Below are 15,556 nucleotides of genomic sequence, written 5' to 3'. Positions count from 1 at the left end.
ATTTTATTATATATTTGATATTATTAATTAATTTTATTTTTAAAAATAAAAAAATGACTTAATTAGAAGAACAGGGATAACCACATAATTTCTACCGCGACGGGAATTCCCGCCCCCGCGTTGTGGAATTTGGTGGGATGGGGAATAGAACGGGACGGGAAGCGCTCGCCACTCTACCCGGCCCCACCCCGGTTGGGGCCTACTGTGGTTCAACAAACTAGAGTCCGAACCAAGACCACATAGGCGACCCTCCCGGCGCCTCTGGCCAGGTCTGCGGCGCCAACCCACGCCACCGAAAACTTCGGCTCGGTTTGGTTAAACGCTCGGGCCGCAAACACACAGACAGTTCACCTTCGACCGGAGACCCAAAGCCGACCGTTCTCCCCGATCGGCCCAACCCTAACCCCGCCTGGCTCTCCTATTTCTCTGCGTCCTCTTCGCCCCCTTTCTTGTCGAGAGGTATCGTCGCATCTCGGCCGGCGCCTTCCTTCCCTCGATCGGGAGGCGAGCGGTGGCACGAGGAGGTCGATGGGGAACATATTCGTGAAGAAGCCCAAGATCACGGAGGTGGATCGCGCCATCCTCTCCCTTAAGACCCAGCGCCGCAAGCTCGCCCAGTACCAGCAACAGGTTGGCTCCCTCCTAGCCCCCGAAGCTGCGGTTTTTTCCTGTCATTTTCCCCCTTTTTTTGTACGAGTTTCCTGATCCAACCGAGGAAGAGAACGTCGATCGTCGTCGGCATCCTCGCTTCGTGCGAGTCTGGTTGATGATTCTATCGCGTCCTTGCTTGAGTCTTTTCTGATGAACTATGCAGATTTTGCATGTTCATTGTAGGAGCTAATTCATTTTCTCGTCTGGTTTCTTTTGGGACCGGCAAGAAAAAGGATACGAAAATAGGCATTCAGGCTATATAATAAGAGACATGGGAGAACAGATGACAACTGCAAATTGGAGAACCAACAACTGTGTTCTATTACCGGAAACAAGAACATAACCCAAAATATAGGCATTGATATTGTGGATTGTTCTATGATTCTTGGTTAAATTACATCTCTTGCTTGAGCAAAAATGTGGATTGTTTCTTCATGGGTGAACCTACTGCTATGGTTGAAACTAAGGATTAAAATCTCAGGATGATACTGGTTTCTATCAATCATATTGGTCTGCTGTACTGACCCATATGCTCGGTATCATCATACTAGTCCTTGGTCAAACCAGTAAAATACTGGTTGGTATAGTCTCTCCGTCTGTTACTGACAGTAAATGTCATCCACCGGACCGGTATGATATTTTGGTACATCAGGCAGTATACTGATGCGTTACTGGTCCTTGGTTTGACCGATGAATACCGGTTAGAACACATTGTGACAACTAGTATTTGAGATCGTGGTTGAAACTACTCTAGAGCTCCATACAATGCTTTGTATTCAGTGAACTTTTGATCAGGTCTTTGTATTTAAATTTGTGTTAATCTTCAGTGAGCATGAAGATAAGTACTGAATGAAAGTCCCTTTTTTTGCTTTTCTGAAGAAAAAGGGTCTAATTGTTTCATGGATTATGAGCTTCATTTCTGCCTTTTCTGTTACTTTTTAGCTTGAGGCCGTGATTGAAGCTGAAAAGCAAGCTGCAAGGGATCTGATTCGGGAGAAGAGGAAAGATCGGGCATTGATTGCGCTTAAGAAGAAGAAAACACAAGAAGAGCTATTGAAAAAAGTTGACGCTTGGCTTATAAACGTCGAACAACAAGTATGTAAAGTAGTAGTGTGGTACATCTTATTCTGCGTGCAATATTCTTTCATTTTTAAGTACTCTAACAGAGATGTAAGTATGGCTATCTTCTCCAAGGGTTGTGTGATACTGGCAGTGATATTTTTCTTTTAGTTGGCAGATATTGAACTGGCGAGCAAGCAGAAAGCTGTATTTGATAGCTTGAAGGCAGGAAGTGATGCAATGAAAGCTATTCAAAATGAGATTAGTCTGGAAGATGTTCAAAAGCTGATGGACGACTCTGCTGAGGCAAAGGCTTATCAAGAAGTGAGACTTCAGTTGATCTTTTTTTTTTGGTTTCGTTCAATCATTGCTGCTTGCAAACAAACCATTTACAACTTAACTTCCATTTAAGATAGAATAATGCAATCAGGCTGGTAAATGGCTGACAATAACCAGATACAAGGTTGCGTTGTGAAACTTATGTCATATGTCAATTAGTTATTTGAGGCTGACAGAAACACTCTACCATGTGCTTTAAGCTCAACATAAACCCAATTTCTTTGGTATAGTTAGGCTAGAACCAAAAACTGCCAAGGGAATTGATGAGCTTAATTGCAATAGTCAGTGCTGTAAAAAGATGGAAATCTGGGATAGTTGGTGATCAGAGAGATGGGTTGGGAAGTGGTTATAGAGATGTTACATATTATTTTATTTTTTCAAAATACTGCTGATTATTGTAAGTTCAAATTCCTTGCTGGTTAGGAATGATATTTTAATAATAAATTAGTGATTTGGAATTTGAAAGTCCTAATTTTCTATTAGGGCCTTGTTTGTTAATAATTGTAGTAGCTTTTCTATATGGGTTTGTATGAAATTCTGGATTTTGCTTCGTGGAAGTTCAAACCTTCCTAATTAATACTAAAAAACTGTATCTTGGATTAGTTATCTCATTAAATTTCTGTATCTCTTCCATGTTATTTCCTCCAATTTGAGTTAGTTATTTCATTTAGTAGTTTGGTTCAGTCTTTTGTCTCTGCATTTAGCAGCTTCGACAGGTTGATTATCAGATTTTTATACTAGGGGACAGGGGTTATGATCAATTTCGACTTAAGACAGCTGTTAGGCCTGTGATTCATAAGTTTCTCTTTTAGATCTTCAACAGAAGCTCCTCATGCATAAAAAACTTGCTGTTAATATCTTCAGCAGGAATCTCTCAGTACATGGCAGGCCTGGATGGATATCCATGTGGTGAATCTTTCTCAAAGGTCACCTGTTGATGTTCTGACAAGGCTGTTAAACCACCTCTGTCACTCTTGATAAAAAAAACTAACTCCACATTACAGCACTGCTAGTAAGATTGTTCAAGTCCTAAATTACTGTGGCCATCCTCAAGATTTAGTTATAGAATTGCAAAAGATTGGGACTAGAATAGCAAGGGTGGAATACAAAATTTAGTTTAAACATTTACTGAAGTTGAATATAATCTTGACCCATCATAAATTGAAAAATTGTAAAATTCTTCAAGCAGAAACGAGCTTAAACAAAACTTTTTTTGCCTTGATCATGCCAATTTTGTTCACCTGCTGAAATTTAAACTTCTCCTATTATGGGACTATGTTATCTTCTTTGTGATAATTTGTAAAATTCTTTTCTGTTTCCTTTTTGTAACTTCGGGAACTGTCATCTGTTAGGAGATAAGTAGGCTAGACTGATCTCTTTGTCAAACATCCCATTCTGTCAATCTAAAATTGATTTTTATTGCTAACTCTCCTTTTAAAGTTATTGATTGCTTCTTTGCCCTTGTTTAAGGAAATGAATGCAATCTTGGGAGATCGCCTATCTGCTGAAGACGAGGAAGAAGTTTTGGCAGAATTTGAGAATTTGGAAACTGAGGCAAGTTTTTTTAATTTCTTCAATAAGTTGTTTTAAGCTTGCTCGTAATGAAATACTTGTATTTTTTATTTATTCTGTTCAATTATTCAAGTCAGAGTTCATTTAGTAGAACAGGTATCGAACATGACAATTCCCCTTCATTTTCTGCTTGAGGGACCAAAAGTGGTAGCTTAACTTTGATAAACAAGCAAGATAACAAATTGACTTTTTCACACAATGGTAGAGTCGGCACTAAATTGTAGTTAAATTTCTTTTTAATGAAATCGGTGACCAACTTTAATCAAGTTTTAGTAGAACAGGTATCGAACATGACAATTCCCCTTCATTTTCTGCTTGAGGGACCAAAAGTGGTAGCTTAACTTTGATAAACAAGCAAGATAACAAATTGACTTTTTCACACAATGGTAGAGTCGGCACTAAATTGTAGTTAAATTTCTTTTTAATGAAATCGGTGACCAACTTTAATCAAGTTGTAGTAATGTCGTTGAGATTGTGTCTCTTCTGGAAATGTAACAAACCTATCCCCACTTTTTTTAATGTTATTTGCAAGTATGCTGCTGATTATAAGCGTTCTGGCAGATTACCCTTCAATCCATGCCAACAGTTCCTGCCCAATCAGTGTCATCTGCACAAGAAACTAAAAGGACTCCTGAGGTACAGCCAGAAGCAGAGTCTCAAGCTCAGAGCGAAGAGGATGAACTTCTCAATCTTCCTGATGTACCATCTGGTGCACCAGTTCTGAGTGATGGTGCTGCTGAAGACATCTCAACTGGAACTCAAAGGAAAACAAAAGGTTTCTCTTTTGCCTGCTTAGCCTTAAGCCCCTACATATATAAAGAAATCATGATTCTTGAAGCTGTTTCATTACCTTACTGACTGTATATATGCTTTTTGAAATTGCAGTTCTGGAGGAGCCACTACCTGCATGATTTTGCAAGTGAACTTTAATGGGTGTTCAGAATTGCATAATAAATGGGTGATCGCAGAAATTTGTAATATTAAGGCTGTTATTTTTTTCTTCCTTGTTTACAATCTTCCTCTTCATGCATGTCTATATTTTAGTTCCAAGTTATTGAACTTACAATTTAGAGTGGAAAACATATGTTTCTACCGTCAAAAGCTTCTTTGATTCTTTTGGTGTACAAAAACTCAACTTATATAAGTTTGCTCTTAAATAGGATGATAAATATCCACTTGCAGGGTCTTCAGTCTACTTGATAATTATATTCTCATATTTGGCTTTTCAAATGAACGTGCTTAATTTGAGTTCCATACTTCAAAGTTTGGTGCTTAAAGGTTTTTTGTTCCCAGTTTTAGAGCTGAGTAATTAATTATTTCAATTGTCTCAACTGATACCGAGACTATTGAACAAATGAGAAGGGATGTATCTGTCTTAGCATGTAGCCTGGAATCCAGCCATTCAAAGGTCGATCCTTCCTTCGAAGATTGATACATTTGATATGGCTGTGGTCTGGGTGATGCAGGTTAGTACTGTTGCGTTGAGCTCAATTTATGAGGCCTGAGGCCTCGCATTCAAGTTCCTGCTGCACGTTGGTACAAACCATGCCGGCTCTGCAGCCTCCTGACGGAGGCCAATCCAAATTTATGAAGCTTCATGTAGTATGCATGTGATCGATCAGCTACCAAATCACAGATACGGAGTCACCAGTCTTGTTGGTGCGTGGTTACAGTCAGGTATTATGCTTGGTTTACGGATCTTGTTTACTTCACCGTCTCCTCAGCTAATGTGGACCATTTGTGGCCTCCAAACAGGGCTTGATTAAGGGAGAAGAGACCTCGACTAACAGCAGCTGTCCCCCTTAAGTGCCAGAAGAAAAAAAGGAGGTACAAAGGTACACTGTTGCGTAGAAAATGGTCACCGAAGGAGCCCCTCCTTTTGCCTTGGTTCTTCGTGGGAAGCTGAGAAGAAATTTCCATGGCAATGATGGGTTGTGGGGTCACGCTGTCCATGTTAAGCGTGCGGGCTCCGATTTTTAACACTTCATCCATTCAGACAGGCAAGATTGGCATGAGCTCCTGCAGCTTACTTCTCATCTGGTTTTCTCAAGCGTCAGTCAAAAAAATTACCCGCTTAGTAGCCACAGAATCATTTGATTATTTTGTTAGTCATCGTTTATCATGTCAAGCATGCTGATCTCATTCCGAGAATATGAATCTCCTTTTACAGTTCAAGTTGGAAAGAGAGAAGAAAGCTGAAGACATCAAAGGAAGGACCAATGACGGTCTTATAATGGCAAGGTTCTACTACTCCTGTTATTTATTTGAGGACTATGCATTTCAATATTATCGACATCTTTATGAAACTAGAAACTTGCACTAGAGGGGAGCAACATGGGCATATTGCAGAACAAAAGCAAAAAACCACTTCATCATTCTCTCCCTCCCCACATAACCGAGGCTCTCTTCTCTTCTAATTGCTAGATGCAGATGGAAGAGGATCATCAGGTTAGAAGTCAAAAGACAGAGTAACTTGTGACCACAGATAAATATCCTCCGAGTCAACATCTGGTGACCATTGCTTAGCAGAATACAAGTCCCATGAATTTGGGAGCGTTCCACTGGAGAAAAGCTTGAAAATGATAGTTGCACTTCAGACCATGATGCATATCCTTTCGCATGCATCCAATTTATCCTTGCAGACCCTAGAAATTGACTCAGGTCAAATTACAGTATCTTGACTGTTTGATTTCTTCAAAATAGACTGAAGCTGTGCTTCATATTTCCTTAGAGCATCACTGTTGATCCCCCTGCCTGTCAACCATTTGCATTTATTAATTCCCTCCATAAAATCCTCCAGACCCCAGCAATACCACAGCATTCCATTCTTCTCTAGGCTCCTTGGATTCTGACCCCTGTTTGCTTTCCACCCAACCACTCTTCTTAAATCTCTATTTGCCACCAAGAAGAATGCCCAGAGAAACAAAGAGTGTGAGTGGATGAATCAACTTGTCTTCCATCTCTGGGGAGGAAGCGTATAGGAATCTGGCTGTGGTGTTTCATTAGTTGCTGGTTCAGGTGATGTACTAAGCTGCCAAAGATGAAGTTCATGAAGCTTGGAAACCGCCCAGATACCTTCTTCACCACGGAAGCCATAAGGTGAGGCTTTTGAAACTTGTTCTGAATGGATTGCATGAGTAGTTTATAACACTTCGATGTGATAGATGCAAACTATTAGGAGTTTTTGATGCTTTTTATGTCATCAGACTCTGAATTCTTATTTCTTGTGTTCTAATTGGCAGGTCTGTTTCGTCAGAAGTCTCAACTGACCTCCAAATCCAGGTGTATAACAGCTTGTATCAGCTGCACAAGGTAGACCTCTACTTGTTCTAATACTTTGGCAGAATTCATCAGTGTTTCTGATACTTTGGCAGTTCTTGCAATCGATACTTTTTCTCTTCCATCATCTCTTCCTAATTCACTTACCTTGTTTGGTTGTTTGTGTTTGTAGTTTCCCCTCCTGTCTAAATGCCTGCGCCTGCAGAAGCTCTGCTCTTCACTGAAGGATACCTCCGAGCACACAGTCATCTTACTTCCGGACCTTCCCGGCGGCGCCGAGGCCTTCGAGGTCTGTGCAAAGTTCTGCTATGGCATCACCATCACTCTCAGCTCCCTCAACATCGTGCCCGTCCGTTGCGCCGCCGAGTACCTCCAGATGAGCGACGACGCTGACCGTGGGAACCTCGTCGGCAAGCTCGAGCTCTTCTTCAAGTCTTGCATCCTCCGCCGATGGAAGGACACGCTGGTGACGCTGCAGAGCACGAGGAACTATTCTCCTCTGTGCGAAGAACTGGGCATCACCGGCCGCTGCATCGATGCCATTGCCACTGCCATTATCGCCAGCCCGACGCAGGCGGTCACGTCAAGCCACAGCCGGAAGGCAGCGACCAAGAACTGGTGGGCCGGGGACATCAGTGAACTAGGAATAGACCACTACTGGAGGGTCATGGTGGCGGTGAAATCCGCCGGCATCGTTCCCAACAAGCTCATCGGGGAGGCACTACGGATCTACGCTCGCAAGTGGCTGCCAAATATGTCCAGAAATGGCCAACAGAATGAACTGGAAGCCGATGACTCCTTGTCAGAGTCTCCTACAGAAGCCCCCGTGAAGCACAGGCTGCTAATGGAGAAGATAGTGAGCTTACTCCCCACCGAAAAGGGCTCTGTTTCATGTAGTTTTCTGCTCAAGCTTCTCAAGGCCGCCAACATACTCCACGCTTCGACATCATCGAAGATGGACTTGGCCAGGCGAATCGGACTGCAACTGGAGGAGGCATCGGTTGATGGTCTTCTGATTCCACTCGACTCAAATTCGACTGGTACGCTGTATGACGTCGATATAGTGATGGCCATGTTGGAGGAGTTCCTGCTTCAAGGACAGAGCCCAGCAACCAGTCCACCCAGAGAGATGCTTCGTTGTGAGAGGAGGAGGTCTCGATCTTCCGAGAACGTGGAATTCGAGGTACAGGAGAACAGCCGCAGGTCGTCCTCCGCCTCCCACAGCTCCAAGCTGAGAGTGGCCAAGCTAATTGATGGTTACCTCCAAGAGATTGCCAGAGACGAGAACTTGCCCATGAAGAAGCTAATTGCAATCGCGGAAGCTGTTCCAGACTTTGCCAGGCTCGACCATGATGATCTCTACAGAGTCATCGACATCTACCTCAGGGTAACCGATCTTTGCGCAACATCGCGATTCATCATCTCTGTTTTCATGATCCTAAACCTGGGTTTGGTCGTCTTCAGGTACACCCAGAGCTCGACAAGAACGCGAGGAAGCAACTGTGTCGAATCCTGGATTGCAAGAAACTCTCCGTGGAAGCCTGCATGCACGCCGCGCAGAACGAGCTACTTCCTCTGAGGGTGGTCGTGCAGGTCCTCTTCTTCGAGCATTCCCGAGCCGCCATGTCCGGCGGCCAGGTGACTGAGCTGCCCAGCAACATCAAGGCACTGCTGGCTAAAACCACAGCAAGAGGGGAAGACAGGGACGCACTCAAGCTTCACCACATCGGCACTGCTACCCCATTAGAAGACGGCTGGAGCATCTCCAGATTGAAGTGCCCCGCCACGAAGCTCGCAACGCTCAAGACGAAGCTCGCGGAGGAGGAGGACAACGACATGGACGATGACTTGATTCCGCGCGATGCGCTCATGAGGAGCGCTTCTTCGAGGTTCAAAGCCTTGTGCTCCCTTCCTAAGAAACCAAAGAGGATCATCAGCAAACTGCTGGCCATGAACAGAAGTGCAAGCGAGAGGAATTAATCGAAATAACTTGCGCTATCGATTTCATGCAGAGAAATCGTAATTGAAACGTCCTATATTTATCTCTGAGTTCTCTTTCTTGAGGCCACTCCACAGGAGCTGGCTTTTGCTGCCCACTCTGTGCACCGTGAGCCAAGGAAGAACATGTAGATTAAGGCCAAAAGATGGAGGCTCTCCTTATGGCATAGTCAAATAAAAGCTTAATTAGATGTGATTCGCTTATACAGAGATCGTTCTTATCGTAATTGTTTTTTCTCTCCACTACTTGTTGTGTTTGCCATCTTAAGGTGATGCAGTTCTTTGAAGAGAACTGTGGATGAACTCTTGTCAAACCTCTCCCCTGCGGATGTCGGTAGAAAAGATTGCTTGGTGATATCTGCTACAACCATACTTCAACTAGTTTTTCCTCGAATTATGGAACCAGTTTTTCTGGCATATGCCATCGAGGTCTTCAGAAGGATCTTGTTCACCCCAGCCGCTCAAGTCAAATGTCGGATTGGCACGGTGACTTTGGTGCATTTGTGGGCATCCATCATATACACCAAGTTTAGTAAACAGATGTGTTTGTATGACTTGCTGCTGAAGCCTCTCTCTCTCTCTCTCTCTCTCGCAATCACTCCCTCGTCCTACTCACTAATACACCTGCCTAGTTGAATTAAGAAGACTTTTCCTTCATTGTGAAAGGAAACGATCTCATGATTGATCAAGTAGATATATTTCATTAACTTAATTTGCATTGTTATGGGCCTACCTCCTCCTTTGCTTGAGAAATGCAAATGACTTATGAGATTATCTTTGTAATCCTACTCATCTTCATCTTATGCATCAAACATGGGAGCTACTTGATGGTTTTTGACATATTGAAATAAAACAAAGCACCAAGCTATTCATATTCACTTAAAAGAACATATGATCAGATGTATTGATACAATCTGATCGATCATCTTTCCATCCTATTGACAACATTACCTACCGGCTGCAGATCAACTTCCATTCCTTGGAAGGCAACTCCATCGTCCTATCTTAGACAACAGCTTACCTTCTCAAGCTGATGGACACCTGTGATTGGCAAACGGAGTAAGGTGGTCCAGACCCATCATAGGACATGCTAAGAAAAGTATTGCTGCTCAACTTGCAATGTATCATATGCATCAGTCCAAGCAACAGAGAACATGTAGTTGTTCCGGATGAGACATGTCAACCTCATTCCTATGTGCAAGCTCACTAAGCAAACAAAAAAGAAAAAAAAAAAAAAGAGAAAAAGAAATCAGAGTTGCAATCATGAAGCTGTGGTGAAACTTCATGTGTTCTTGCTGTGTCATGCTGATATCTGACATGAATTCAGCCAATAAATCCAGTGGTGCTGTGGGGACTGATGCAGCTACATTTGTATTTGATGGATTGCTGGGTGTTGCTATCAGTGTTAGCCACCCAAGCGACCAGCCAACACACTGTTCCCCACACCTCCAAAAAGGTCATCCTCTTCCCCCTCCTCCAGTGACCACCTCAAGCATCACCATCCTCGAGTGGCTTCTCCAGGCCTGCCACCTTCCACAAATCAAACCCTATAGATCACTGCACACTAATCAAAACCCAACACCTCACTCCTCATTATCTTTTTCTTACCAAAAAGCTGGTACCAGGTGCTTTGCATGCGACTCCAAACCTTATCTTGTTGATCACAAAGAGTGAGGACAAACAAGAAGAAGAAGAAGAAAAAAACCTGTATTCAACAACCTCACCAAACCTTCTTTCTACTACTCATGCCACCTTTATTAGGCCTTTGTCACTCATCATTTTACTGTCTCACTGCAAAAGCCACCTCTTTTCCAAGTGTATCAGGGGTTTAGCCATGACAGTGGACCAACCTCAGCGTGTAGACTAATTGGAAATCCCACCCTATGGTGATGGACAGTGATCAGCATGAAGAGCGACAGAGAGACTACATGCATGCATGGAGGGAGTGCCATGACTTGATCTTGAATGCCACCCAGAGATTTAACTGTGTGCAATCATCCGATCAAATAATTAACACTTCTCAGAAGATCCAAAACAAGGATGCAGCTCGGCAAACACTTCCAACATCCAAATCCACGAGTTGCTTGCCACTGTCATAATCCTCGTCACACATCCACTTCACACCCCTCGTGGCCGGCCCCATTTCCCAGATCCGGTCGCCGGCCGCCTCCACCACACGGAGCTGGCACACTCACCTCCCACAGTACAGCATGCGTTGGGAGAGATGCATGGCAAGTGACCACTCGATCCCGTGGCTTTCGGTGTTCTATTAGGTATGACAGTCCAACGTCAAAGCCAACTGCGGTTGTCGTTTGCGTCCTTCCCTTCCCCCTTCCCCCTTCCCCCCTCACCCTAATATCATGTGGTATCACGTACTGCAGCGCGCATAAATGCGAGGGGGGGTTGATGGCGTTGTCTTTAGCAGACACCGCCATGACTGCATTACATGACGGGACCTAACTGCGAGGGGGCAGCTCGTGGGTCCTCAGACAACACACACGCACGCACAGCGGAAACCCTACGGCAGAGCACAGGGAAAGCCGAGAGGAGATTGGAGAGAGAGACGGGATGAGGTGGGCGAAGGCGATGGACAGCTTCTGATGGAATGGCTGGGTCAAGAAAAGCATCGAAATTATTCGAGAAGTTGCTCCATCCTTCCTTCCTTCCATGGATGGCAGGGAATCACAGCATGTGAAGGTGAGCTGCTTTCCTTAAAGCTTCTCCACTTTGGGTGAAGGAAAACAATGTTTGGCCTTCTTTTGCCAAGCAATAATTATGTTTATATTGAAGGCTGGTGTGGCTTCTGCTGACCGGTGATGTGCATTCAATCTTTTCATTAAGCTTCCTTCAGAAAACAACAAATATATATGCATTATATATATATATATATATATATATATATATATATATATATATATATATAATAATAATAATAATTTTTTGAAAAAAGGCTTTAGTTTAGAAAAATTCTTGTAAATCACCCATATTTTAAAAAAAAATCATGTAATATATATTTTTTTTCATAAAAGATGATTTTACTTACACATCTTTGTTCATTGTCTTCATGCATAAGGCTTTGGGCAATGGGGGAGATGATGGAGGAGGAGATCCAACGATGTATAACAATAGATTTAGGTGGGTCCAAAGCCTTTGTCTTCTTCGGACGCTTCCCTCCTTCGATAACACAATAAAGATGATCCCATTATTCAAGGGCTCATAGGCGATGAACGATGGATCCGAGATCTTCATTTTCTTTTGACGAAGACCCTCATCGCCTAAGAGTCCACAGGATGAAGGATACAAGGGTAAAATCATCTTTTACGAAAAAAATAAATATTTTATGAGAATTTTTTTTCAAAAAATATTATATATATATGTATATAGTTGACCTACATATGATACATTTGACCATCATGATGGCTCATCATCAAGTCCATGCAAGCAGCCATTAACAAGTACCTTCAACTCTTACAGGCCCCACCTCCCTCACCATCGAGGCAATCACGCATTTGTTTCAGTGGCAAGTCGCCCTCAGTGTCAAACCCCATTGACATGGGACGCAGAGGATGAGACAGCACTCCGACAACATCTCGACGGCCGGCACCTCCAACTCCTTCCATCTCACACCACTGCCAAAAGTTCAAACCTGGACCCATGAGATCCCTCTTTCTCTTTGGCCACCGCCATGCGAAGGAAAGCCACGGCTGTGGTTGAGCATGCCACACCATGCTCCTTTCATCGGTCGGCCTCACTCAGCATGCGGGCGTGGGATGGATCATGGCCGCCATCGGAGCGGACAAATGGGACACACTTCACGTGTCTGAAGGCCCAACGGCAGCTACCGCAGTTTTCGGCCTCTACTCCTCCACCATCCACATGGAGGACGATTAATCGCAGACTACGACGCTAATGAGGGAGATCTCATCACAATCTGCATCCTTCGACGCCTCCTGTTTCTGGCGTCTCTAGCTCCAAGACAACAGGTTGTAGAAGGAGACAACAGCCAACCGTATCACGTAGACATCATCTGTTCGATGTTAAATATCTTTAGTATTTTACTACAACGCAATCTTATTGTTCGATGCGTCAGCCAATCGAATCAATCTTAAATGTACGAGTGAGTTCGATCCTACAAAAACTAAATCGAGAACTTCTCGCACTACAAAAACCCCCTTCTGATCTTTATGTTAATGGGTCCAAAATATAATAAATGATTCCAAGGATTCAAAAAATATCCAATTGAGTTAACGTAATTGGAACTATATATATATATATATATATATATATATATATATATATATATATAAAAGAGAACTACAATAACTATTGGGTTAAACGAGAATTTTGCAAGATCGTCGAGCTATCACTTGAATTACGACTAATGTCGTCGTGTTCCTCAGCTTGATGGGTTCAAGATCAAGTGTCAGGCTGTGCTAGTGACATGACATCCCAATGTCTACGCTACCGCGCATTCGCCATATGAGGTTTAAAGAGTGAGAAGACCTTTTTCTTATTCTACCAGAGGGAAAAGAAGATTTGCCAAAAGCTTACTTGCATGATCGGTGTGTTACAACTGAGCTTTCAATGGAGACGTCCTCTGCAACAAGCAGCCAAAAATAAGTGGGATCACAGTTTGCAAAGACATACAGATTTGAATTGGTGATGGTTGCACTTGTCGAACTGTTCATCTTGGTAACAAGTAAATGCACATCTTGGTGACGGGTAGCAGTCAAGATTTGCTGGAGCAGATTTGTGTCACGCAGATGTGCTGCGGATGCATGTGAACAGTATATAAGATCGAATAGGAGGCAGTGGGCTTCCTTTGTCTCTGCAGATCCACTTAACAAGAAGAACTCTAGTTGGGTTGAAGTTTAGGTGAGGTCTTAATGCTGGAGAAAACCAGAGGAAAACAAGAACAACGAGGTGGGGAGGGTAGCCAATTCAAAAATACAAATGGCAATGGCGAAGAAAAAGGCAAAGGCAATGACAGAACAAAGCAAAAGCAGAGGGGGCCAGAGGACGAGAGAGAGTGGAAGATCCCTATGAAATGATTGTTTCATGTCCTTCATTCATTCATGCGAGAAACTTTGAGGGCGCATTTTGCATCAAAGTCGTCATTACCAATCAGCTAAGTTTATCACGAAACTGGTGGAGACCTAATGACCTTCGAAAGCCCAACCCGAAATCGTCTTTGTATCGCAAAACTATCATATTAGAATAAACAAGCAATTGCGTCTGATTTAGTCCTACATCGGAAGTGGGCTTAAGCCATCGTTAAACAAACGATGGCTAAAAGGCCTAGACATCGCGGCGGCTGCAGGCCATTGATCAGGCCTTAAGCCCCACCGAGTTGTACTAAGAAGAGCAGGCATTCAAACACAGACGCTGCCATTGCATGGTCGATGCAAGGCAGCCAAAGCCTAGTAAAGTAGACAGGACTGGTAGTGCAGCAGATGCAGAGGGAGAACATGTCCGTGAAGCACAAACCCAAAATGAAGAACACAAGAACACAGGAAAAGTTTACCTTTCAAGAAGGAATCAGTTTCCAGCAACCGTGTGATCCACGCCTTTCTCCTTCTTCTTCGGTCCCATGTAGTGCTACCTCCATCGACAGTGCATGTGGGAATCTAACCAAAGTCCTCTGTTTCTGCAACAATATGCCAAAGCAAACACTCTGGATGGGTTTCATGCAAGCCTAACCCATTTCCCTAAGATTCGTAGTTATCAGGAAGATTTATTCCTGGGTTTCACCGGTCCATACTCAACTCGTATTGAAGAAAGTTAGATAGCTAACCAATTCGGCATGTTTGTTCTTTGGATTTCTTGTTGATGCCAAGGGACATTTGCTGGAACATTTCTAGACATTTAGGCATCAACAAGAGAGAAAGCACAAGCTTCACAGGATGAGCATCCCACCCGATTACGTGTTGATACTGAACTTGCTTGACCTGCTTGACTTGGAAAGATGATACCTGCACAGAGAATTAGTGTCCACAACTTTCCAAGTGCAGATCTTTTGGAAACACAAAGGTCAAGTCTTCTAAATATCTTATAATACACCAAATGGCCCAACTCTGATCATTTTAAAATCCTGCAAATACTCGAGAAAACAAGTTAGCCAATCGGATGTTTTCGAAGAGAAGAAGTAGCTTTGCGACTACGACATCAAAAATAAGGACAGACTGCTAGACAAACAACAACATGCACATCACAAAGACTGAAATAAACCATACAAATTAGAGTTTCATGCAATTCCTTTTATATTAACCATAGAAGGTGATATGATTCCAATTCCATCATTGAGAAAAGATAAGAAAATGTAAATGATCAGCAATAAATATGAGAAAGGCACAGGAAAGAAAACAGCAAGTATGGATTTTTTGGTTATCTACTTCTAAGACAACCTTTCACAACCATAAGATGTTTTCAGTAAGCTATGGCAAATAACACTTTTTTAAGTGTATATTAGCTGCAAAGCCCACCCATTGCTCGGACAAGAGGAGTTGCAAAGTTTGAATCATATTTGTCGCTAGTTGTATAAAAGGAATCAGTCACCATAACCATAGTATGTAAATAATGATGTATTATTAGATAAAGAAAGTAATCAAGGCTCAAAGACAGCCCTAATCTGTAACTCACGCATTTTGTTAGATTCTAT

At 42.9% G+C, this 15,556-nt stretch overlaps 2 protein-coding genes across 2 annotated transcripts; both read left to right on the top strand.

The window, feature by feature from the left end:
• The first annotated feature begins 346 nt into the window (after nt 1-346).
• On the top strand, nt 347-4,811 carry LOC135624960 (vacuolar protein sorting-associated protein 20 homolog 2-like). The gene is made up of 6 exons (XM_065129119.1): nt 347-630; nt 1,594-1,746; nt 1,882-2,034; nt 3,520-3,603; nt 4,183-4,396; nt 4,507-4,811. Exons 1-6 carry the CDS (start codon nt 529-531, stop codon nt 4,530-4,532), a joined length of 732 nt encoding a protein of 243 aa, XP_064985191.1. The 5' UTR covers nt 347-528; the 3' UTR covers nt 4,533-4,811.
• Nucleotides 4,812-5,990: 1,179 nt separating this feature from the next.
• On the top strand, nt 5,991-9,102 carry LOC135624959 (BTB/POZ domain-containing protein At1g67900-like). The gene is made up of 4 exons (XM_065129118.1): nt 5,991-6,720; nt 6,864-6,933; nt 7,073-8,287; nt 8,365-9,102. The coding sequence occupies exons 1-4, from the start codon at nt 6,662-6,664 to the stop codon at nt 8,878-8,880; spliced, it is 1,860 nt and encodes a 619-aa protein (XP_064985190.1). The 5' UTR covers nt 5,991-6,661; the 3' UTR covers nt 8,881-9,102.
• Nucleotides 9,103-15,556: the final 6,454 nt, after the last annotated feature.

This window comes from Musa acuminata, chromosome BXJ2-10 (genome assembly GCF_036884655.1).
Source record: "Musa acuminata AAA Group cultivar baxijiao chromosome BXJ2-10, Cavendish_Baxijiao_AAA, whole genome shotgun sequence".
Taxonomy (NCBI): domain Eukaryota; kingdom Viridiplantae; phylum Streptophyta; class Magnoliopsida; order Zingiberales; family Musaceae; genus Musa; species Musa acuminata.
This window is presented reverse-complemented; position numbering and strand designations above follow the sequence as displayed.